At 43.1% G+C, this 26,952-nt stretch overlaps 1 protein-coding gene across 6 annotated transcripts in view; it reads right to left on the reverse strand.

Moving 5' to 3' along the window:
* marchf1 (membrane-associated ring finger (C3HC4) 1) overlaps positions 1-26,952 on the reverse strand; it is a 602,233-nt gene that overhangs the window by 25,350 nt on the left and 549,931 nt on the right. For all 6 annotated transcript variants that reach the window (XM_063046427.1, XM_063046422.1, XM_063046423.1 and 3 more), the window contains one exon: positions 23,723-23,903. In XM_063046427.1, the coding sequence (XP_062902497.1) occupies positions 23,723-23,903 (181 nt within the window). The remainder of the gene's footprint in view (positions 1-23,722; positions 23,904-26,952) is intronic.

The raw sequence follows: 26,952 nt of genomic DNA on the forward strand, positions 1-26,952 counted from the left end.
CCCCTTGCAAATAACAACTCTTGAACTATGGTTGCATCTTTTATGAAGCGAATGTAGCAATAAACCAAAATTCTTGCAAAGTTGACTCATCCAACTGCAGGGCAAATTCTGTTGTCGTAAGTATATTGCACAATGTTTTTCACATTCTCAGACATTTCATCTATTTATCTTTAAACAGAGTTGTTGCTGAGTGGAATCACTTTAATTAGTTAGTCTGGTGACGTAGGTGTGTCAGTCTTCTCCAACTGTATGAGGCTTTCTAGATTTAGCAATGAGCAATGAGATATTATATGAAGCATGCAAACCATCAATGTATTGTGAGGTGCTGGCACAGATGTTTTGAAGTGTTTTCTGTTTCTGACTGTTTTCATGAAGTAACTGAAAATAAGACAAGTTCTTATTTGCTTTACTAGAGTGTATTCTCTTCAAATGTTCAAGGAGCCTGAACAATTTCATTGCCTCATTTGAAAATGAAACATTTGCACACAACAGACACATTGGCTGCTGTAGGTTGCTTGGTGCTGGTATAAATCCATTTTTCAGATACTCCACACTATACTGTCTTCACTTCTTTGTCATTTGGTCTGCTTCTGTCATTTTCATTACGGATTAACAACTGTGGCCATTTGCCTATTGTTCAAGTTCAACCTCAAGCACTGCGATCAATGAAGGGGAAAGTTATCATAACTCAGGCAAAACCTGACTCTCTGCCTGAAGCTACACAAAATGGGGCAATGAAATCTTGGTTGGGCCGTGAGCTAGAGAAATACAGTCAAGACCATCCAGAAGAGCAGATTCTGAACCAATCCATACTTCACAGGCATCGCATCACTGAATGATTAGAGTACGGGAATCATACTATATAAAACTGTACTACAGTTGTGAACAGAAATAATGCAAGGGCCTGGAAGTAACACTACTTCTCATACAGAAGTGTCTCATTGCTTTTCAACAACTATGATGGGTTTCAAGCAAAGTCTAAGAGAATGGTTGGTGGGTTGGAAGAGCAGAGGCAATTATATGATCATTGTGATCAATAATGAGTCACTGAGGACCAAATGCTTATAATAAATAATTCATTTCTTAAATAAAGCCTGTAATCCCTCAGCTGTCACCCTTGCTACTGAGCTCACCACTGGCCCTTTATTTTCATTGTCCCCTTAGAAACTCACACTGCCCCTAGGTGGGGGCGGAGGTGCGATATTGCCCACCTTGGGAATTACTCAGCCAGTTCCATCACAGCACAACTCTCTCCACTAGCGAGGACATCTTCAAGAGCTGGTGCATCAAGAATAAACCATCCACCATTAAGGACCTTCCCCATCTAGGATATGCCCTCTTTCTAATTCTATCATCAGGGAGGAAGTACAGGAGCCAGAAGACCCACACTCAATGCTTTAGGAACTGCTTCATCCCCTCCTCAATCGTATTTCTGAATGGCCTATGATATGCCTAATGGCATATTCCTGAATGGCCTATGGGGAGCGTTTGCTACTGTTGTTCAGGAGGATTTAAACTAATGTGGCGGAGGATGGGAAAAGGTGCAGAGAGACAGAGGGGTGTAAAATGAGGGTAGAAGCAAAAAGTAGTGAGGTGAAAAGTAAAAGTGGCAGGCAGGCAAATCCAGGGCAAAAATCAAAAAGGGCCACTTTTCAACATAATTGTATAAGGGCTAAGAGTGTTGTAAAAGCAAGCCTGAAGGCTTTGTGTGTCAATGCAAGGTGGATGAATTGAAAGTGCAGATAGTTATTAATGAATATGATATAGTTGCGATCACAGAGACATGGCTTCAAGGTGACCAAGGATGGGAGCTCAATATTCAAGGATATTCAATATTCAGGAGGGACAGACATGAAAGAAAAGGAGGAGGGGTAGCATTGCTGGTTAGAGAGGAGATTAACGCAATAGAAAGGAAGGACATTAACCAGGAGGATGTGGAATCGATATGGATAGAGTTGCATAACACTAACGGGCAGAAAACGCTGGTGGGAGTTGTGTACAGGTCACCTAACAGTAGTAGTGAGTTTGGGGATGGCAGTAAACAGGAAATTAGAAATGCGTGCAATAAAGGAACAGCAGTTATAATGGGTGACTTCAATCTACATATAGATTGGGTGAACCTAATTGGTAATGGTACAGAGGAAGAGAATTTCTTGGAATGTATGCGGGATGGTTTTTCGAACCAATGTGTCGAGGAACCAACTAGAGAGCAGGCCATTCTAGACTGGGTATTGAGCAATGAGGAAGGGTTAGTTAGCAATCTTGTCGTGCGAGGCCCCTTGGGTAGGAGTGACCATAATATTGTGGAATTCTTCATTAAGATGGAGAGTGACCTAGTTAATTCAGAAACAAAGGTTCTGAACTTAAAGAAGGGTAACTTTGAAGGTATGAGATGTGAATTAGCTAAGATAGGCTGGCAAATGATACATAAAGGGCTGACGGTGGATATGCAATGGCAAGCATTTAAAGATCACATGAATGAACTACAACAATTGTTCATCCCAGTTTGGCAAAAGAATAAACCAGGGAAGGTAGTGCACCCATGGCTGACAAGAGAAATTAGGGATAGTATCAATTCCAAAGAAGAAACATACAAATTAGCCAGAAAAAGCGGCTCACCTGAGGACTGGGAGAAATTCAGAGTTCAGCAGAGGAGGACAAACAGCTTAATTAGGAAAGGGAAAAAAGGTTATGAAAGAAAACTGGCAGGGAACATAAAAACTGACTGTAAAAGCTTTTATAGATATGTGAAAAGAAAAAGATTGGTTAAGACAAATGTAGGCCCCTTACAGTCAGAAACAGGTGAATTGATTATGGGGAGCAAGGACATTGCAGACCAATTGAATAACTACTTTGGTTCTGTCTTCACTAAGGAGGACATAAATAACCTTCCGGAAATAGTAGGGGACCGAGCGTCTAGTGAGATGGAGGAACTGAGCGAAATACATGTTAGTAGGGAAATGGTGTTAGGTAATGGAAGGGATTGAAGGCAGATAAATCCCCAGGGCCAGATGGTCTGCATCCCAGAGGGCTTAAGGAAGTAGCCCAAGAAATAGTGGATGCATTAGTGATAATTTTTCAAAACTCTTTAGATTCTGGATTAGTTCCTGAGGATTGGAGGGTGGCTAATGTAACCCCATTTTTTAAAAAAGGAGGGAGAGAGAAACCAAGGAATTATAGACCGGTTAGCTTAACATTGGTGGTGGGGAAAATGCTAGAGTCAGTTATCAAAGATGTGATAACAGCACATTTGGAAAGTGGTGAAATCATCGGACAAAGTCAGCATGGATTTGTGAAAGGAAAATCATGTCTGACGAATCTCATAGAATTTTTTGAGGATGTAACTAGTAGAGTGGATAGGGGAGAACCAGTGGATGTGGTATATTTGGATTTTCAAAAGGCTTTTGACAAGGTCCCACACAGGAGATTAGTGTGCAAACTTAAAGCACACGGTATTGGGGGTATGGTATTGATGTGGATAGAGAATTGGTTGGCAGACAGGAAGCAAAGAGTGGGAATAAATGGGACCTTTTCAGAACGGCAGGCAGTGACTAGTGGGGTACCGCAAGGCTCAGTGCTGGGACCCCAGTTGTTTACAATATATATTAATGACTTAGACGAGGGAATTAAATGCAGCATCTCCAAGTTTGCGGATGACACGAAGCTGGGTGGCAGTGTTAGCTGTGAGTAGGATGCTAAGAGGATGCAGGGTGACTTGGATAGGTTAGGTGAGTGGGCAAATTCATGGCAGATGCAATTTAATGTGGATAAATGTGAGGTTATCCACTTTGGTGGCAAGAACAGGAAAGCAGATTATTATCTGAATGGTGGCCGATTAGGAAAAGGGGAGGTGCAACGAGACCTGGGTGTCATTATACACCAGTCATTGAAAGTGGGCATGCAGGTACAGCAGGCGGTGAAAAAGGCAAATGGTATGCTGGCATTTATAGCAAGAGGATTCGAGTACGGGAGCAGGGAGGTACTACTGCAGTTGTACAAGGCCTTGGTGAGACCACACCTGGAGTATTGTGTGCAGTTTTGGTCCCCTAATCTGAGGAAGGACATTCTTGCCATAGAGGGAGTACAAAGAAGGTTCACCAGATTGATTCCTGGCATGGCAGGACTTTCATATGATGAAAGACTGGATTGACTGGGCTTATACTCTCTGGAATTTAGAAGATTGAGGGGGGATCTTATTGAAACATATAAAATCCTAAAGGGATTGGACAGGCTAGATGCAGGAAGATTGTTCCCGATGTTGGGGAAGTCCAGAATGAGGGGTCACAGTTTAAGGATAAAGGGGAAGTCTTTTAGGACCGAGATGAGGAAAAACTTCTTCACACAGAGAGTGGTGAATCTGTGGAATTCTCTGCCACAGAAAACAATTGAGGCCAGTTCATTGGCTATATTTAAGAGGGAGTTAGATATGGCCCTTGTGGCTAAAGGGATCGGGGGTATGGAGAGAAGGCAGGTACAGGGTTCTGAGTTGGATGATCAGCCATGATCATACTGAATGGCGGTGCAGGATCGAAGGGCTGAATGGCCTACTCCTACACCTATTTTCTATGTTTCTATGTTTCTATGATCCCAGGAACACAACCTCACTATTCTTCCTTTGCAAGATTCATTTATTTAGAATAACTTATATGAAAGTTTTATTTCTTACACTGTATTGCTGCCACAAAACAACAAATTTAATGACATAACTCTGTCATAATGAACCTGATTATGATTCTGATTCTAAAATTTTATCATGGCTGACCTACAATTACTTGTATATTTCACCCGTTTTAAAAATATCCATGCCAACAGCTGTCTCATCCCCTGGCAGGGGGGACTGGTGAATGAAGGACTAGTAAATGAAAGTCAGTCTCTGCATTTTCCCACGGGAATCACTTTATTCCGCCATTCCTTCCTGTCTGTCTCTTTTAGGTCCACTTTTCATCTTGTATTTCTATTTGGGGACTGCCTTTGCTTCCTTAATTTCATTTTTACTTTCACCATTGATAACGACAACCCAATTCACTCTAGGCTTTCTGCATTCCTAACTCTACTTTGCAGTCAATAAAATCCAAAGGGAAGGGTTCCAGATGAGGGAATCCTGCCCTTATTCTTACAGTTAGCTGTGAGGCCTGATTATCCTTTCACTGAATACCAGTCTAGCTCTCGCTCTGATTTGCTTTCAACTGGTGCTTCCGATGCAATTCTCAGCAACTTGAATCAAGAAGCAAGGGAGCAGATGGCGGGGAACATGCAGAAGGAAAGCAAGAGGGAATGGGCTACCAAAGCACATTGGGCTGTGTTGCTCATTAACAACTGGTAGTCAGCTGCTTCCCAGCCTCTGCATCTGAGCACTGCTGTCAGCAGCCAGCTGGACGTCAGATGCCACCATGTGCAACCTCCCCGCTCTGCTACTGGACTCAGGGCAAATCTCCAAGGTCCCAGGTGCTTTTCACATCAGACATCTCCAGGGATGGCTGCATGGTTAGCACACCACTTTACAGTACAGACGACCCAGCATTCAATTTCCGCCACTGCCTGTAAAGAGTTTACACGCTCTCCCCGAGACCGCGTGGGTTTCCTCCGAGTGCTCCGGTTTCCTCCCACACTCCAAAGATGTACCATTTGGTTGGTTAATTGATCGTTGTAAATTGTCCTGTGATTAGCTAGGATTAAATTTGGAAATTGCTGTGTAGCTTGAAGGGCCTATTCCGAGATGAATCTCAATAAATAAATAATAAGCAGTCTATTTGTTTGAACAGTGTCACTGCTCTGGATTCAAAAGGTAAGGTATATATATTTTAAAATTAGTTTATAATTTAAAGTAATTTCTAGCATTTTAATTTTTCTGACAGTAAATATGATTTCTGATAACATGTACATTTTTAATGATTTAGAAACACTTCCATCATTATCCACAGCCACTAGTAGCTGCCACTGAAGAGCTACCATGCTCCTGATTCAACTTATACCACTGTTGTTCCTGACCCTGACCTGCTGGGTTCAGTTGCACACCCAGTAACATTAGCAAATTTGCAGATTACACAATGCTGGGTGGCAGTGTGAAATGTGAGGAGGATGCTATGAGAATGCAGGGTGACTTGGACAGGTTGGGTGAGTGGGCAGATGCAGTTTAAGGTGGATAAATGTGAGGTTATCCACTTTGGTGGCAAGAACAGGAAGGCAGATTACTAACTGAATGGTGTCAAGTTAGGAAAAGGGGAAGTACAACGAGATCTGGGTGTCCTTGTTAATCAGTCACTGAAAGTAAGCATGCAGGTACAGCAGGCAGTGAAGAAAGCTAATGACATGTTGGCATTCATAACAAGGGGAATTGAGTATAGGACCAAAGAGTCCTTCTGCAGTTGTACAGGTCCCTGGTGAGACCACACCTGGAGTATTGTGTACAGTTTTGGTCTCCAAATTTGAGGAAGGACATTCTAGCTATTGAGGGAGTGCAGCGTATGTTCATAAGGTTAATTCCCGGGATGGCGGGACTGTCATATGTTGGAAGATTGGAGTGACTGGGGTTGTATACACTGGAATTTAGAAGGATGAGAGGGGATCTGATTGAAACATATAAGATTATTACGGGATTGGACAAGCTAGAGGCAGGAAACATGTTCCCGATGTTGGAGGAGTCCAGAACCAGAGGCCACAGTTTAAGAATAAGGGGTAGACCATTTAGAACGGAGTTGAGGAAAAACTTTTTCACACAGAGGGTTGTGGATCTGTGGAATGCTCTGCCCCAGAAGGCAGTGGAGGCCAATTCTCTGGATTCTTTCAAGAAAAAGTTAGATAGAGCTCTTAAAGATAGCAGAGTCAAGGGATATGGGGAGAAGGCAGGAAAAGGGTACTGATTGTGGATGATCAGCCATGATCACAGCGAATGGCCGTGCTGGCTCGAAGGGCTGAATAGCCTACTCCTGCACCTATTGTCTATTGTCTAATCATCAGACCCTGACCCAGCCACAATTCTAGCCATTCGCAATGGTTGCTTGAACTTACCTACTGAAACACTGGAGATTACAGGATTTAAAAAGTCACAAATATGCAACCCCACGTTACAGTCGTTCAGGTTATGAAAATTCACCCTTACAAAATTCACAAATCACGACCCAAAAACTTGAGATACAGAATAAAATTCACTCTCACTGAACTTATGTGAAAAATGTGTAAATAAACCAATACAAAATGTATTGTGTTTGAACTTGTGTTTCTTGATGGAAACACAGACAACATGCCTCGTGCTATAGAAAATCGTGCTATGAATTGTTATTTAAGAATTCAAACCCTTGTTCAGTAAGGGCTGCCTGTAAATAGAAATAGTGTCTCAGGTATTGCAGATGTAACTCAAATTTGTGAAGATAAATACGGTACTGAACAAAAAAAACACCCAGCCAAGATTCCTGACTCCAGTTCTGGTTGCTTACTTACAATTGATATTTCATAATTTGTCAGCATATCAGTTGCAATCAGTCTTACAGCACACAGGGTCACTGGAGACCAAATGAGAGGGCTCTTAAGGAACAGGCTATATTCACCTACGCTCCCAGTAATGCTCAGCTGATCTTCTGCAGCCCCAGTCCACACATTGTCAGTAAGAGGATAATTAAAGATTATCAGTGCTATCACAGCAGATCTGTTGTGTAATGGGCAAATAGGAAGATAGATATTTTTAGTCCTACAGGACAGTGGCTTCTGCTGGTCCCTGGCATAGACTTGGAAACGCGAGTGTTGGTGGTTTCCTGTGGTCACACCGGTTGCACGTACAGTGGGGTCTGAGAACCACCCGATCTTGGATTCACTCACTGGAGAAAATTGCGTTTCTGTTCTCAGAGACATTGAAAAGCAGTTCAAGAACCTTGTGACAACAATGGGATATAGCAGGGTCTGGCAGCCTGAAGCTTGGTCACTAACTGTGGATCATTAGGGCAGCAGTGAGGCCTGCTGGACGCTGGAACCTGCAGAGCTCCACGGTGTGTAGCCTCCTGAATAGGGCAGGAGGCTGAGTAGTGCCAGAAGTGGGATGGATCTTTCCCAGTAAACTACTTCATTTACAGTATCATGGGGTTAACAGAGAAAACTATTGTTTTCTTATCTTCCAATCATAAAATATGACACTTGTGTTGTGGAATTTGAAGAAACTGATCCCATACCTGGAGAAAGCAGAGCACTTCTAAGACAGTGAGCCTGGATGTGGGATATAAATTTCAATGGGAAATAGAAAAGGCATGTATAAAGGGCAATGTCACAACAGACACAGAGGATTTTAATATGTCAATATGCAGGAATATTGGGAAAGTTAGGTTGGTGCTGGATCCTAGGAGAGGAAATATGTAGAATGCCTATGAAATGGCTTTTTATAGCAGCAAGTGGTTGAGCATACTATAGGAAAGGCAATTTTGGAGTGGATGTTGTGTAATGAACCAAATTTGATGAGAGAGCTTAAAGTAAAGGGACCCTTGGAAAATACTGATCATAATATGACAGAATTTATCCTGCAGTTTGAAACATAGAAAATCTACAGCATATTTCAGGCCCTTCAGCCCACAATGTTGTGCCTACCATGTAACCTACTCTAGAAGCTGCCTAGAATTTCCCTAAAGGATAGCCTTCTATTTTTCTCATCACCTTATACACCTCTATTGGATCACTTCCCATCCTCCATCACTCCTAGGAGAAAAGGCCAAGTTCACTCAACCTATTCTCATAAGTAAGGCATACTGTCCAATCCAGGCAACATCCTTGTAAATCTCCTCTGCATTCTCTCTATAGCATCCACATCCTTCCTGTAATGAGGTGACCAGAACTGAACACAGTACTCCAAGTGGAACCTAACTAAGGTCTGATATAGCTGTAATATTACCTCACGGCCCTTGAACTCAATGCACGGTTGAAGAAGACCAGCACATCATACGTCTTCTTAACAAAACTGTCAACCTGTGCAGCAGCTTTGAATGTTCTATGGACATGGACCCCACGATCTCGCTGATCCTCCACACTGCCAAGAGTCTTACCATTAATATTATATTCTGTCTTCAAATTTGATCTACCAAAAAGAACTGCTTCACACATACCTGGATTGAAGTCTTTCTGCCACTTCTCAGCCCAGCTCTGCATCCTATCGATGTCCTGCTGTAATCTCTGACAACCCTCCAGTCTATCCACAACACTCCCAACTTTTGTATCATCAGCAAGCTTATTAACCCACCCTTTGACTTCCTCATCCAGGTCATTTATAAAAATCACGAAGAGGAGGGGTCTCAGAGCAGATCCCTGTGGAACACCACTGGTCACCATCCTCCAGGCAGAATACGAAGAGAGGGAGAGAGAAGATAAAGTCAGATGTATCAGTATTGAATTGGAGTAAAGGAAATTACAGAGGCATAAGAGATGAGCTGACCAAAGTTGATTGGAAGGGGACGCTAGAAGGGATGATGGCAGGGATTGCTGTGGGCAATTTGCAAAGCACAGGATCGATACATCCCAGGAAAGAAGAAATATTAAGAAGGGAGGATGAAGCAATCATGGGTGACAAGAGAATCCAAGGGCAGCATAAAAGCAAAAGAGAGGGCATATGTTGAGACCCTCCATTGGTCGAGGTTGACCATGGGTATTGCATCTCAGCTGTCTACGTGATATGCAAACCAGGGCCGTATGATATGGAGAGCAAGCTGCTGCACATGTAGCAGGCTTAACCTCTCCATGCAGCGGATGAATCCAAAGGAACGGCAGAGACGAATACAGTTTGGCACCAGCGGTGTTGCTGGAGATGCCAGTCATCTAGGACTGCCTTAGGGACTCCAGCTCCAGTTTTTCCTTGCTGGTCTACCTCCGAGGCCTTCCCCGCGAGTGGTTATAGTTGACAGGCAGTGGAGGTTCGACTTCAGAGATTTTCTTCTCCAAGATCAGCTGCCAATCATGAATAATGAGCCCCATCTGTCCAAAGTAATTCATGCTTTAATGCACCAGTAACTTGCCTTTGTTCCTTCTCCTGTCAGTAGAAATAGTTCTGTCAGGCTTCTTAGCTAAGACATACATGAAGGCCTGGTGCTGGACTTGGTTGTAAGAAGCTATTTGAAACACACACCATTAAGAGCATTTAGTAGGTAGTGGGAGCTTATCCCACTACTTCCTAAGGCTATGACAACCTTAAGGATCCAAGGGTATATAATATTGCAAAAGTTAGAGAATTGGGAAGTTTTTACAAATCCAGAGAAGGCAACTAAAAACCATGAGGAAAGAAAAGAACAATGCAGGTTCCCTAAAAACATCAGAGGATACGAAAAGATTTTTCAGCCATGTAAAGTCAGGCAAGGATGGATAATGGACCACTGGAAAATGACACTGGAGAGGGAGTAATGGGGGACAAAGAAATTGATAAATTTGTAAGTATTTTGCACCTGTCTTCACTATGCAGTATGCCAAAAATTTAAGAGCGTCAGCAGCAAGAAGTGAATGGAGGTGTTATCACTAAGGAGATGGAAGGTCTAAAGGTAGGTAAGTCAGCTGGACCAGGTAGCTACACCCCAAGGTTCTGAAAAAGGTAGCTGAAGAGATCGTGGAAGGATTAGTAATAATCTTTCAAGAATCACTGTATTCTGGATGGCTCTGGAGGACTGGAAAATTGCAAATGTCACTCCACTCTTTAAGAAGAGAGGGAGGCAGAAGAAAGGTCAGTTAGCCTGACTTCAATGGTTGGGAAGATGCTGGAATCCATTCTTACGAATGAGGTTTTGGGGTACTTGGAGGCACATCATTCTGATTCTGATGATCAAGTAGGCCAGAGTCAACATGGTTTCCTTAAGGGGAAATTTTGCCTGACAAACCTGTTGGAATTTCTTTAGGAAGTAACAGGTAGAATAGACAAAGGACGGTCAGTGGATGTTGCTTACTTGGATTTTCAGAAGGCATTTATTTTGAGAGGACTAGAATGTAAGAGCAAGAATATGATGCTGAGGCTTTTTAAGGCTTTGGCCAACCACACTTGGAGTACTGTGAACAGTTTTGGGCACCTTATCTAAAAGCATGTGCTGATATTGAAGTTGATCCAGAGAAAGGTCTCTAAAATTATTCTGGGAAGGGTTAACATATGATGAGCTTTTGATGGCTGTGGTTCTGTACTCACAGGGGGTTTAGAAGAACGAGAGGCGATTTTCAAATATTGAAAGGCCTAAACAGAGTCGATGTGGAGAGGGTGTTTCCTATAGTGTGTGAGTCTAGGATAAGAGGGCACAAACTCAGAATAGAGGGACGTCCATTTAGAACAGAGATGAAAAGGAATTTCTTCAGGCAGACGGTGGTGAATCTGTGGGATTTATTGCCACAGATGGCTGTGGAGGCCAAGTCATTGAGTATATTTAAAGCAGAGGCCAATAGCTTCTTGCTAGACTCGATGTTAAACGTTACAGGGAGAAAGCAGGAGAATGGGATTGAGAGGGATAATAAATCAGCAACGATGAAATGAGGGAGCAGACTCGATAGGCTGAGTGGTCTAATTTTATGTCTTATGTTCGTCTTTTGTCTTATGTCTTATGCCATCTAGTGGTCATACGTTTATTGCAACACAACCTTCCTTCGATCGAAGTGAATCGAGATTTCTTGTTACTTTAGATTCAGAATCAGGTTTACTATCACTGACATACAGTGTTTGTCATGTAATTTGTTGTTTTGTGGCGGTGATACAATTCAACATATAAAAATTAGTCTAAGTTACAATAAGTAAATAGTACAAAAGAGAAATAGCAAGGTAGTGTTCATGAGCTCATAGACTGCTACAATTAAGTTTGTTTTCTCTTGTATTAACATATGATCAAATCATTGGCACAATATGCATTCATGATTCCTTCTAATCATTAGGTTTTAGCAATTTGTAAATCGGAGGTGTGAGTAATTATACATTCAGCATTATTCAATCAAAACACAATTATATTAAGATGGGCTGTGATACAAATGTAACAACTGTATAAAACTCAAAGCATTTCAAAGTTGGGAGTGTACTCTTCAGCTTGAGCCATGATTGGGATGGTTGTGGGGATGTCAAATGATATATAGGAATGGGATTTCCACGCAGTGGGACTTTGCTGGTATGGATATCAAGCACCCTTGTATCATTAAATCCTGCGATTTTATCTTGTCATTAGGTTACAGAGTTAAAATGTCATACAGCATGGAGAGAGGCCCGACAGTCACCTGAGTCTATGATGACTATTAACCACTCATTTACACTAATCCAATATTAACTCCATTTCACTTTCCCCATTCTCCCCACTCTACAACCTATGAACCTTCACATCTCTGGGATGTGGGAAGACACCCATGCTCTCACAGGGAGAATGTACAAACTTCCTACAGACAGCTTCCAAGATCAGGGTTAAACCTCGATTGTTGGAGATAGAGCTGTGAAGCAGCACTTCTGATAGGCTGGTTGATAGGCATGGGTTCTAGCCTGGAAGGACGATTGTAGAAAGGGACACAACCCAATACCAGGTCAATTCTCCTTGTAGAAGAAGAAAGGCCAGTTGGAAGTCTGTGGGGAGGGACAGACCTTTCATTCTGTTGTGTGTTCTGCAAGGGTTGGTGCAGGGACCACTTCTTTTTACATTACATGTCAATAGTTTGGATGTTGGAATTGGAGGCTTTGTGGCCAAGTTTGCAGACAACACAAAGATTTGGTGAGGGGGAGATAGTGTTGAGGTAGCAGAGGGACTTGGACAGATTAGGAGAATGGGAAAAAAGTAGCAGATGGATAAATTTCCTGGAAGTGTATGGTCATGCACTTTGGTAGAAAGAACAAAAGCAAAGACTGTTTTCTAAATAGGCAGAAAATTAAAAAAAAAATCGAAGGTGCAAAGGGATTTGGGAGCCCTCATCACAAACAAGAGAAAATCTATAGATGCTGGAAATCTGAGCAACACACACAAAATGGTGGAGGAACTCAGCAGGCCAGGCAGCATCTATGGAAAAAAGCAGTCGATGTTTTGGGCCGAAATCCTTCGGTAGGACTGGAGAAGAAAAGCTGAGGAATGGATTTGAAAGGTTGGGGGGGCGGGGGGGAGAGAAACAGCAGGCGATAGGTCAAACTTGGAGGGGGAGAGATGAAGCAAAGCGATAGGGAGTTGATTGGTGAAAGAGACAGAAGGCCATGGAAGAAAGAAGAAGGAAGTGGGGGGAGGAGCAGCAGAGGGAGGCGATGGGCAGGCAAGGAGATAACATAGGAGAGGGGAAAAAAGGATAGGAAATGTTGGGGGGGGAGGCATTACTGGAAGTTTGAGAAATCGATGTTCATGCCATCAGGTTGCAGGCTACCCAAACTAAATATAAGGTCTTGTTCCTCCAACCTAAGCGTGGCCTAATCATGAAAGTGGAGGATGCCGTGGATGGACATATTGGAATGGGAATGGGAAGTGGAATTAAAATGGGTGGGCACTGGGAGATCCGCTTGACCCGGCATATGGATCGTAGATGCTCAGCAAGGGAGTTGTGTGGGAAACGATCCCTGTGGAAAGCAGAAAGTGGGGGGGGGGAAGGGAAAGATCTGGGGATTTCCCACCCACCACCACTAGCCTCATAGTTCCCACACCCTGCACCGCCTGTTTCTACCTCCTCCCCAAAATCCGCAAACCCGTTTGTCCAGGTAGACCAATTTTTTCAGCTTGTTCCTGACCCACTGAACTCATATTTGAATACTTCGATTCTGTTTTATCTCCTCCTGGTTCAGTTCTACCTACATCCATGACACCTTACACACTCTGGATCTTTTCAAGGATTTCAGGTTCCCTGACCCCTATCATCTTATTTTTACTATGGATTTCCAGTCCCTATGCACCTTCAAACCCTACCAGGAAGGCTGCAAAGCTCTCCTTTTCTTTCTCGACACTAGATCTAACCAGTTCCCCTCCACCACCACTCTCCTCCGCCTAGCGGAACTTGTCCTCACTCTCAATCATTTCTCCTTTGGCTCTTCCCACTTCCTTCAAACAAAAGGGTTAGCGATGGGCACTCTCATGGATCCCAGCTATGCCTGCCTGTTTGTCGGCTATGTGGAACAGTCTATGTTCCAAGCCTATACTGGTGACCGTCCCGCACTTTTCCTACCCTACATCGACGACTGCATTTGGTGCTGCTTCTCGCACCCGTGCTGAACTTGTTGATTTCATCCACTTTGCCCTCAACTTCCACCCTGCCCTTAAATTCACCTGGCCCATTTACGACACCTCCCTTCCCTTTCTCGATCTTACTGTCTCTATCTCTGGAGACAGCTTATCCACCAATGTCTACTAGAAAACAATGGACTCTCACAGCTACTTGGACTATACCTCATCCCATCCCGTTACTTGTTAAAATGCCATCCTCTTCTCTCAATCTCTGCCACATCTGCTCTCAGGATGAGGCTGTTCATTCTGGAACGAAGGAGATGTCTTTCTTTTTCAAAGAAAGGGGCTTCCCTTCCTCCACCATCAACACTGTCCTCAACTGCATCTCTTCAATTTCACACATGTCTGTTCGTATCCCATCCTCCTGCCACCCCACCAGGGATAGGGTTCCTCTTGTCTTCACCTACCACCTCACCAGCATCCGCGTCCAGCACATAATTCTGCTCAAATTCCGCCACCTCCAACTGGATCCCACCACCAAACATATCCTCCCCTCCCCCCCACTTTCTGCTTTCCGCAGGGATCACTCCCTATGTGATTCCTTTGTCTATTTGTCCTTCCCCACTCCCCATTGATCTTCCTCCTGGCATTATCCTTGCAAGTGGAATAAGTGCTACACCTGCCCCCATACCTCCTACCTCACCACCATTCAGGGTCCCAAGCAGTCCTTCCAGGTGAGGTGACACTTCACCTGTGAGTCTGTTGGGGTTATATACTGTGTTCGGTGCTCCCGGTGTGGTCTCTTGTATATCGATGAGACCCGATGTAGATTGGGAGACCGTTTCGCAGATCATCTACCCTCTGTCCGCCAGAAGAAGCGGATCTCCCAGTGGCCACCCATTTTAATTCCACTTCCCATTCCCATTCCGATATCACCATCCATGACCTCCTCCACTGTCTGTTTAAGGCCACACTTAGGTTGGAGAAACAACACCTTATATTTCCTTCGGGTAGCCTTCAACCTGATGGCATGAACATTGATTTCTCAAACTTCCAGTAATGCCTCCCCGCCCCACCATTTCCTATCCCCTTTCCCCTCTCCTATGTTATCTCCTTGCCCACCCATCGCCTCCCTCTGGTACTCCTCCCCCCTTTTTTTTTCTTTCATGGCCTTCTGTCTCTTTCACCAATCAACTTCCCAGTTCTTTGCTTCATCCCTCCCCCTCCAGGTCTCACCTGTCGCCTGGTGTTTCTCTCTCCCCTGCCGCCACCTTTCAAATCTATTCCTCAGCTTTTTTCCCTCCAGTCTTGCCGAAGGGTTTTGGCCCGAAACGTCGAATGTGCTTTTTTTGCCCCCATAGATGCTGCCTGGCCTGCTGAGTTCCTCCAGCATTTTGTGTCGTGTTGGGAGTCCTCATACTGGATTTCCTGAAGTTATCTTGCAGGTTGAGTCGGTGTTGAGGAAGACACCCATTTTGCGAGGACTAGAATATAAAAGCACGGACGTAATGCTGAAGCTTTATAAGGCATTGGTGAGGCCTCACTTGGCAGTTTTGAACCTCTTATCTAAGAAAGGGTGTGATGAGAGTTTGGAGAAACCCATGAACAATGCCTCATTATTACTTTTATTGCACAATTTATAGTAGTTCCATGTCTTTGCACTGATCTGCTGCTGTAAAACAACAAATCTCAGGACATATATCAGTGACAAGAGAACTGGTTCTCCTCATCTTCCCTGCTGAAATGTTGCAGCTCAGTATTTTCCCTCTAGATGGCAGCATCACACCAATTATCACATGAAGAGCAACACAAAACACTCTGTCGGACTACATTGTCCAGAACCTGCAGCTGCTATGAGCATTGGGAGCATGCTCATGTTGCAGATGAACTCCAAGTCTGCCACTAATGCTGTTGAATATTTACAGCATGTAATGTTCTTCTTAAAACTTTCAATTTTCAGCAAATCAATGTTTTTGCCTTTTTGACAGCTGCTTAAAAATTGTTAAGCACCTGATCTTGTCGGTGGGGGGAGTGAGCAGATCATTTTTACTTGCAGCGTACTGTTGAAAAATTTAGTGATGTATCTAAGCTACTGATTTAGCCTTACAAAAGGAGCACCTGCAGTAACAGGCCGGGGCCTTGCTTGTGGTGTGTGTGAGAGAGAAGCCCGGGCCTAGAGCAATGGCACCAATCAGTGCAGACAAGGGGTCAGGATGACAGCTGGTGGGGGCTGAGGAAAAGGTGAGCTGAAATTGGGAGGGGGGGGTGGGTATATCATGAGATGTGAATGATAGTTGGAGTGGTGGGTGGGGAGGGGGAATGCTGGCGCAGTTTGACGAATGGATGGAACGTGGAAGGGAGGTAACCGGCAAATTAATGGCTTCAATGGCTTCAGCTGAGTGAGCTGGGAAAACGTATGAGCCAGGTTCTAGGACCTCTGTAATGATGAAGCAAGGCTGACAGAAGCAATGAAAGCTTGTTTCTGCTGAACCACCACACAGAAAGTGCTGGAGGAACTCAGCAGGTCAGGCAGCATCTATGGAAATGAATGAACAGTCGACGGTTCAGTCTGAGACCCTTCTTCAGGACTGAGAAGGAAGGGGGAAGACAGCAGAATAAAAAGGTGGGGGCAGGGGTAGGAGGCTAGCTGGAAGGTGACAGGTGAAGCCAGGTGGGTGGGAAAGATTAAGGGCTGGAGAAGAAAGAAGATAGGATAGGAGAGTGGACAACAGGAGAAAGGGGAAGAGGAGGGAACCCAGGGAGAAGTCATTGTTAAGTGAGAAGAGGTGACAGGTCAGAGTGGGGAATAGAGGAAGGGGGAAGTTGGGGAATTTTTTAGTGGAAGGAGAAATTGATATTCATGCCTCTGGGTGAGTTCACCATCGAAGAATCAGAAGGCAGCAGAGATCATAGAGGAAGAGCAGTGAGCGAGGGTCTCACTGAACTCACGTCGAAGAGAAGATTCAAACCTCTTCAGGTTAGGCATCCCTGGAAGGTGCTTTCTGCTGAAGTGGCTCACCAGCAGCGTGTGTGCAAAAAAAAAACATCTGCGTTCCCTTCAGGTGTATGCTGCACGCTACTGAAAATCGGTGCCACCATGGGTGAGTGTACCAGATGCAGGGAGTACCAGAAATTGCAGTTCTGTATGAACTATCTGGTTATGTCCAGAGTGTTCCATTATATTTTATTTCTGCTAGAAATTGAACTGAGTGGTACAATATATAACACTACGTGGTGCAATTTCTCTGTAGCCGTGTTTCCCACCTACTTGGCAGCTGCTGTGCCCTCTACTGGGCAACAGACTGCAGAATAACAAAGGTTTCTCACAGAATATCAAAGAGGCTTGGCTCAGTCTTAAAACGTTAATGGTTGTATACAGCTGTCAGAGCTCCCTCTCTCACAGAGGTGCTGTTAAACTGAGGCTGCAACAAGCAAGCACAGCTCCCACATGGTTCTGTAATCTATTAAAACATGTAGGACTTCAGATTATGAAACGGAACATAGTCAGTTGGCCATAACAGTTAGGTACAATCCCACTGAGTTTTCAGTTTAGTTTCCCTGATGAAACTAAAACCACAGAATTCCATTTAGAAGGAATCCTTCCTGAGCGTCACTGATCTGGGAGACCACATTGTCCCAGACACACAAGAGTTTCTGCAGATGTAGGAAATCTTGACCAACACATGAAATGCTGGAGGATCTCAGCAGATCAGGAAGCATCAATGGAGGGAAATAGACAGTTGACGATTTGGGCTGAGACTTTTCATCGGGACCTGGCCCGAAATGTTGGCTGTTTATTTCCCTCCATAGATACTGCCTGAGCTGCAGAGTTCCTCCAGCTTTGTGTGTGTGTTACCCTTGTTGTCAATAGACAATAGGTGCAGGAGTAGGCCATTCGGCCCTTCGAGCCAGCACCACCATTCACTGTGATCATGGCTGATCATCCACAATCAGTATCCAGTTCCTGCCTTATCCCCATAACCTTTGATTCTGCTATCTTTAAGAGCTCTATCCATCTCTTTCTTGAAAGCATCCAGAGACTTGGCCTCCACTGCGTTCTGAAGCACTCTCTAGGTGAAAAAGTTTTTCCTCAATTCCATTCTAAATGGCCTACCCCTTGTTCTTAAACTGTGGCCTCTGGTTCTGGACTCCCCCAACATCGGGAACATGCTTCCTGCCTCCAGCGTGTCAGATCCCTTAATAATCTTATATGTTTCAATAAGATCCCCTCTCAGCCTTCTAAATTCCAGAGTATACAAGCCCAGTCGCTCCAATCTTTCGATATATGACAGACCCGCCATCCCGGGAATTAACCTTGTGAACCTACGCTGCACTCCCTCAATAGCAAGAATGTCCTTCCTCAAATTTGGAGACCAAAACTGCACACAGTACTCCAAGTGTGGTCTCACCAGGGCCCTGTACAGCTGCAGAAGGACCTCTTTGCTCCTATACTCAATTCCCCTTGTTATGAAGGCCAGCATGCCATTAGCTTTCTTCACTGCCTGCTGTACCTGCATGCTTACTTTCAGTGACTGATGAACAAGAACACATAGATCTCGTTGTCCTAAGAGTACTTCATGACAGGCACTCCCAAGTGGTGATTCGAGATCCCAAGTCAGCGTTCACAGACATGCAAGACTGCAGATGCTGAAAGCTGGATTAAAAATTGCTGAAGGAACCGATAGGGTCAGACGGCATCCAGATGCAGGGTCTTGACACAAGACGCAACCCTTCATTTCCTTCCGCAGTTGCTAACCTGCTGAGTTCTTCCTTGTTTTTTGTCCCAGGTTTATACCTACCCTCAGACAGAGCACCACACAGGATATGACAACCTCCAGTGCTCCACTCAGGGAAAGATTAGGCTTCAATTACACAACCGGAAGAAGTTACTTCTTGCTGTTTCAATTGTGAGCAAATATTCTGGCAGAAAGTCTATTATAACTTCAGCAGGAAAATGGCAGAGATTCCAATGAAACACTTCTTCCTTGAATTCATTTGTCACTGAATTGACAAGCCAGAAAGCTTCTAATGTCTCCTTGAGATTTTTGAATTCTTCCTCAGTATTTAGACCTCTCCTAGCTTGATATCATTTGCAAATTTTATTGAATGCTAAATTCAGCATTCATAACTGACCACCTCTTTTCAAATTACTTAACCTTCCTTACAGAGAGGGAGTGGAGTGGCTGGTGGATTGGTGTGAGAGAAACAACGCAAGTCTGAACGTGGGGTAGACCAAGGAAGTCATCGTGGACTTCAAGAAGGTGCAGATGAACCATCCCCCTCTGCGAATACATGGCTTGCCATAGAGAGCGTTGAATGCATCAAGTTCCTAGGAGTTCACATCATGGATGACCTCACCTGGTCCCTGAATATCACCTCCCTGAACAAGAAGGCACAGCAGCACCGCCACTTCCTGAGGAGACTGAAGCAAGCAAGGCTCCCACCCTCCTCCGTAACTGCATTTTACAGAAGCACCACTGACAGCGTCCCGACAAGGTGCATCTCCATCCGGTATGGGAGTAGTTGAGCATCGGACCGGAAGTCCCTACGAAGGACTGTGAGAGCAGCTGAGAGGATCATAGAGATCATTGGGGTCTCCCTATGATCCATAGGGGACATTTATCAAGAGCGTACACAGGACCCTTAGTACTATCAAACATCCCACCCATCCATCCAGCATCCTTTTTGACTTTCTACCATCAGGCAGGAGACCAGTCAGTTTGAGAAACAATTTCTTCCCCCAGGCCATTAGGCTTCTGAACTTCCTGCCGCATCGCATTCAAAGTGTCAACGGTTAATCTGTTCTACAATATTTAATTTATGCACTTTGTTTACTTATGTAAAATTCATCTACAGATTTTGTCTTCACTTTCCTGAGTTATTATGTCTTATGCAGTATGTGTGTTATATGTACTACTGTGCTTTAACACCCTGGTCTGGAGAAACAGTAACACGAGGAAATCTGCAGATGCTGGAATTTCAAGCAACATTGTCTCGTTTGATGGTATACAGCATACGGTTAAATGACAATAAATTTGACTTGGCTTGATCTATTCTCTAGCAGCACTTACAGTACGCTGGAGGAACTCAGCAGGTCGGGCAGCATCAGTGGAAACGTTTCCACGGATGCTGCCCGACCTGCTGAGTTCCTCCAGCGTACTGTAAGTGTTGCTTTGATCCCAGCATCTGCAGATTATTTTGTGCTTTTGATCTATTCTCTTCTTTGCACTGTAGACAGATTAATACCCATTCAGCCATTTGTACCTTGATTCAAGCATTACCTTGTGCCTGTGTGAAAGTTTATCAATGGCTCTGGGAATTAAAGTACCAAGCTGCTTTCTATATTCTACTTTTTGTGTTACCCTTTCAGGTTTTTATCAGATTAATTAAAATTACTTATTCTTTGAGAATCCATGTTAGCTTCACTAAGAATGATGATATCTGCATTCAGATTCTTTTCAATCACTGCCTCTTATTGGAATCCTGCTCCTACCATTTACATCTTTATTTGTTGATTACTCTTTCATTCCTGGGTTTAAGTCACATCTGTTTTGTATACAGGAGCAACATAAGGTTTCCTGTGATATTCTGAGACAAGTTCCCCTTCCATAGAATTCTTGTACCCAAGAGTCACAAGAGAGATAAGTTTTTTTACTCAGAGAGTGGTGGAATGAGCTACATGGTATGTCGGTAGAGGCAAATACATTAGAGGTTTTTAAGAGACATTTCGATAAGCACATGGATGTAAGGAAGATGGAAGGATATGGACATGGTGTAGGTAGGAGAAATTCGTTTTTGGGATTTCTAAAAATTTACTTTTTAGCTGGTTTGGCACAACACTGTGGGCTGAGGAGCCTGTTCCTGTCTTGTACTGTTCTGTGTTCTATAACAAGAATTAGGATCCAAAGAAGATCACATGCCTGTCCAACTACTCATTAAGATAATGACTGCCCTTCTACCCCAGGCCCTAATTTGATCCTCTGCTATCCAAAAATCTAAAGATCTCTGTTTTGTAAGAACTCAACGATTGATCCTCTTGAGCCTCTTGATTAGAGGGTTCTAAAATTTCATTATCCTCCTTTATTTCTTTACCATCTACTGCAGAAGGCCATTCAGCCCACTGAATCTATGCTGACTCACAGAGCAATTCCATTTGTGCACCAATATTTCATGTAATATAAGATAAAAACAGAAAATGGTGGAAATTCTCAGCCGTTCACACCACAGTGGATAGAGACAATACGTCAAGTCATCAGAATTGCCTAACATTGTGAGTATTTTCTGCGTATATTTTAATTTTCTAGCATTGGCAGTTTAAAGAAAAAAAACTTCTATAACCTATTCCCACAATCCCATCCCACCTCCACTAGGGGTAACTTATTGGCTAAATAGCTTACCGACCCACACATCTTCAGGATGTGGAAGGGAAACCAGAGCACCTCGTGGAACCTCACATGATCACAGTGAGAATGTGCAAACTCCACATAAACATCTCCGGAGGTCAGGGTTGAACACGGGGCAATGAAGCAGGGAGGCAGCAAGACTTTGCTGCTCATATTGAGCTATTGAGCTTCCCTAGAAAGTAGGGTGGCGAGTGAAGTGTTCCAATTGTAATTTCCAGTCTTAAATGTTACTACAATGTTCTCATTCTCTTCTTTTCACAACGTGGTGGTGTAGTGGTTAGCACAACACTTTACAGAACAGGTGACCTGGGTTCAATTTCCACGCCCGTCTGTAAGGAGTTTGTATGATTTCCCCGTGACCGCGTGGGTTTCCTACATGTGCTCCAGTTTCCTCCCTCAGTCCAAAGACGTGCCAGTTGACAAGTTAATCGGGCATTGTAAATTGTCCCATCATTAGGCCAGGATTAAACTGGGGGATTGCTGGGCAGTGTGGCAGTTTCAATTGTAGCATTCAAAAAGAACCTCCAGGAAGGCCATATCCTTGTCATGGTTTGGAGGCTTTCATGCCTCAATGATCCAGAGAGCTATGCTGGCTGGAGTCAGGGTCTTGTGCTTTGATTCTTGGTAGGGTCACCCATACCAAATGGGTCAAAGGGTAGAGGCCAGACTGGGAGTGGTCCACTGGTCCCCCAGGTTCAGGCGTCCAGCTCATGATTGGTCAAAGGATTGTTACAGAAGCAGCAAGGAAGAATCCTTCTATATGTGTGTGCGACGCTATGATGGCCAGGAGCAGACAGAAATGAAGGACATTCATTGCTGCTCTAAGCACCAGCAGCATAACAGGCAGTAAGTATTCAAAAAGAAGCTGGATGCGCATATAATTTGTAATGCATGGTTGTGGGACTAACTGCATTGGTCCTACATAGAGATGGTGTGGGCCAAATTGGCCTTGTTCCACAGTAATCACTTTACACTTTATACTTCACAGTGTCAATTTCATTTGAATTGTGCTTTGTGAATACACTACTGTAATCTTCATTATTTATGTCCAAAGCGACGATCCCAAAATTATCCAGTAAAACTGTATCCAGCCTAACTCCTGGCAAATTTTTTCTCAGCACTAAGTACCTGCCTAATGGATAACAACAGCAAGTGCTGTGTACTTGCCAGTAGGTTCTGAGTCAACAGAAAATGTGTGTCAAGAGCAACGAGTGAAAATGAGAGGAGACGAAATTTTCTTTTAAAAATCTGAGCTATTTGTCTTCACTGCACTGACCCTGAAACCTCTGAATAATTAATTGATACACAGCTCTGCTGCCATAATATGACTCAAGGGACATGGAGGAATGTATTACTGTACCTGAATAAATGATTGCTAAGAAATGCACCTCTTTTATCCTAGACAATTGTGTTAGACATTTGTTAATTGCAGCAATTTAGATAATTTTGCATATCACTGCAGCTTTGAGAAAACTGCCAACTTTTACCCAGTTAGTAACGCACATCTAATTGAAGAGAAAATCACTTGTTGCAACCACAAGTTAATCTCAATTGTTTGCCCACAGAGGCTCATTATTGTGATTGAATGGTAAATATTAATCTGCTATGTACATAAAGACTTTACTGTGGATTTAAGAATTCTTCAGCAAGTGTCATTAGTGACTCTGCCAAATTTTCTATAATTGTTTTTGGAACTATGAACATCACTCTTAATGTGTAAGGCTGTTGAAGCATTTTCTTTCGAATCTCACCATGGAAAGACATTCTGTGCAGAATATTCAATCGATGCGACCAATTGTTGATGATCCAAACTAGATTGAGCAAACTAATGGCAATGAAAATACTATCTAGCTATTAATCAATTGAGTAATTACTTGCAGGTTTGTGGGAACTAAGGTGAATTATTACTTTTATGTAAATTGGTATAAAATGAAAGGTAGACATTACTGATATGGTATCACATAAATGAGCTTTTCTCAAGTAGAGCTAACCTTAACAGCTGTGCGGCAATGCTTAAAATCCAACTTATCTAGGTAAAATTATTTGTAGGATGCATTATATAAGGATTCAAAATCAATTTTACATTGGGTTGCCTTCATTATTTCTGAATCTTGGCTGTAATTTCAAATAAAATCATAATATATTTCTTATTTAGAGTTATGCAACAAATCCTTCAGTCCTACGAAGAAGAATCTGGTGAGCGATTTCTGAAGGGAGTACCTTACGCAGAGGTTTGAGTTTTGTCTCCATTATGAAATCGTATTTACAGAGTTCACAGCAGCGCGTGTCAGAGCTCTTGATCCACTGGTGCAGGCAGGCCTGGTGGACAAAACGGAGTGTTCCTGTACAGCGACAAGGGGTGATGAGTGGACTGTCCTCATCTCCTTCACAGTGGCAGATCCTGAGAGAAGAGAGGTGCAGTGAAATTCAGTGGTGTTGGAAAAAAATGCTAATAAGATGAGAATGTCATGGACAGATGCTGGTCACCAAATGTAGAATTGTCTATTTCACCCATACAAGTGATTTCCATTCAATATGAATATTACAGTTTAATAGCATTGAGTTCAGCAGTTCCTTTCCACCCTAATGGACCAGGATTTGAGTCCTACTGGTACTCCTTTGATTTGACTATCATCATTTACCTCAGAAAGGGATAATTCTCTGTCAAGGAAGCAAACCTTTTGGTTGGATGTGAAGTGCAGAATTAATGCAAGTGATTAACACGCGTTTTCTTCTGTGATAAAAGGCTACTGTTGGAAGCTATTTAAAATGTGGGCTCAATTGCTCCCATTTTCCATAGAAATTAGATTAGTCATCACAGTAAAATGCTTGGGGAATAAAATACAATCAAATGAACATTTGTAACTCTGAATGCTTGGTTAAGTATACATATTCACAATAAAAAATGGTCTAATATTAATTCATGAGGTTAAATTGAAGTGATAAAATTCATCTTCACTATGAATGATGATTTATTGGTCAATAAAAATGGAATGGGGCCATTTTCCCTGTCAGTTTTCTGCTGGTATGGTACCTCACTGTCCCTGACTCAGGATAACAGTCTGTAATTTAGTCAATGCAGCAGCTGTGAGGATCAATTGAACTAAGAGATGCTGAGGGAATCTGAAATCAGATTTCTTTTACTTGAAGCCAGTTTTATAGCAGATTTTTATTTTGTCATTTGGACAGGTATATGGAGCTCAGAAAAATGAGGGATATGGGTAACCCTAGGTAATTTCTCAGGGAAGGACATGTTCGGCACAGCTTTGTGGGCCGAAGGGCCTGTATTGTGCTGTAGGTTTTCTGTGTTTCTATGTTTTCTTTCATGTACTTTGATGAGTTTTTCATGTGTTCTTCCACCATAAGATACAACGTTCCCCCCACCCCTCCAATTTACTGCAAGAAACCAATGCAATCACAACCCCGGGAGTTGTAGGGGGGAGAGATAATTATTTATTTCAGTGGACGTTCCCATCTACCTGAGGTCTCTCTCCTCTTCAATGATAATGGGGTGAGGTGAGCAACCTAGAAACTTGGACACTGATCCCGGACCAGCGTCTTGATATGACCAGAAATCTATTGGCTCAGAGGAATGTTCATCAAGTGTGAGGTGTTGCTTTCTGTGTCTGCTTGAGTAACCAGAGAGGGACTTTGATTCACCTCTCACCCTGATTAATACATCTTCAACATAGTATCATGTCTCCATAATAAACTTTAAGTCTCTGACCTTCTGACTCAGAGATAGATGCACTACCACTTGGCACATCACACTTGCCTTTACCCTTCGCTGAGTAACTTAAGCCTCAATGAATAAGGAAGCAGCATTCTACAAAATCACACTCCACTGGGGTGAACTTCATTTCCATCCTTCCTGACATCTGCTTCCCCAACACGCCCACACTATCTACTTTAAACCCTATTCTTGTGTGTTTTTCTTTACTAAATGGTGCTTGATGGACAGTTAATGAAAAAAGTTCGATTGTAAGGATCATCCAAACATCAATGTCACTGAAGTTGCTCTTTTATCATTGGTAGTTCCAGGGAAGGGGCCATTTTTTGGCTGATGTCCTGGAGTTCTACCCTCTGCAACTCAATATTGCCTCTTGTATTCTTATGTCATAATACACTGAGAGGGATAATACAAACCCGCAAAGCAGTGCAGTCCTTTGATCGAATGGTGTTCTTGGTTTCATGAAAGAAGCTTAGGTTAAAAGAACAGGGCAGTTATGTTCAGTCTTTATGAAACACTCATTAGACTGTATGACTATTGTGTCCACTTGTGGTCACTGCAATTTACAAAGAGTATTGAAGAAATTTACTGTAATATTCTAGGGATGAGTAATTTCAGCTACAAGGTTAGACTGGAGAAGTTTGAGATTTACTTCATGAGCAAACAAAGTTGAATTAGGAAGAGCATACCTGATAAATAAATACCCCATAACACCAGTCTTACCTACTGGTAAGGAAACACCAACACCCTTGAATGAAAAATCCTACAAAAAGTAGTGGATATGGCCCAGTCCATCACACATAAAGCTCTCCCAACCACTGAGCACATCTACATGAAAGACTGTTGCAGGAAAGCAGCATCCATCATCAGGGACCCCCATCACCCAGGAAATGCTCTGTACTCCCTGTTGCCATCAGGAAAAATGTACAAGAGCCGACCAGGGTCAAGAACAGTTACTACCTCTCACGATCAAACTCTTGAACAAAAGGGGATTACTGCATTCAACTTCACCGGCCTCATCATTGAAGTGTTTCCCCACAACCAACTAACTCACTTTCAAGGACCCTTCGTCTCATGTGCTCAATATTTATTGCTTATTTATTTATTATTATTGTTTTTTCTTTTGGTACTTGCACAATTGTCTTCTGCACTCTGGTTGAATATAGTCAGGCGATCTTTCATTGCTACTGTTAAGGCTATTACTCAATAGATTTGTTGAGTATGCCCAAAAAAAAATGAATCTCAGGGTAATACATGATGACATATATGTATCTTGATAGGAAATTTACTTTGAACTTTGCTCTGATTCCAGATTCTTCAACTCACACACCGGGGGGTGGGGGGGTTACGTTACAGTGGTCACCAGCTTGTACACCTTTGGGATATGGGAAGAAAGCAGAACATCCATTAGGAGAGCATGCTAACTCCACACAGACAGTACCAGAGGTCAGCAACGAACCAACCCAGGTCAGCAGTGCTGTGCTGCTATTATGTGCAAAGGGAAGTTACTTAAAAGAAATTGTTCTGGTTTTATTTTTTTTAATAATTCTTAAAATGTTTAGAAGTGCTTCTGGATGCTTTTAGTTAATTATTTTTGATGGAGATGGATAGAGAGTATTTGTTGAGGGTGAACATGAGAGGTAGAAATGTCATTGCAGACTTGGGTAAATAGGATATGAGGAAATTTATAAGCAAAAATAGTTGGATATACGTTCAAATT

This window comes from Mobula hypostoma, chromosome 4, assembly GCF_963921235.1.
Source record: "Mobula hypostoma chromosome 4, sMobHyp1.1, whole genome shotgun sequence".
Taxonomy (NCBI): domain Eukaryota; kingdom Metazoa; phylum Chordata; class Chondrichthyes; order Myliobatiformes; family Myliobatidae; genus Mobula; species Mobula hypostoma.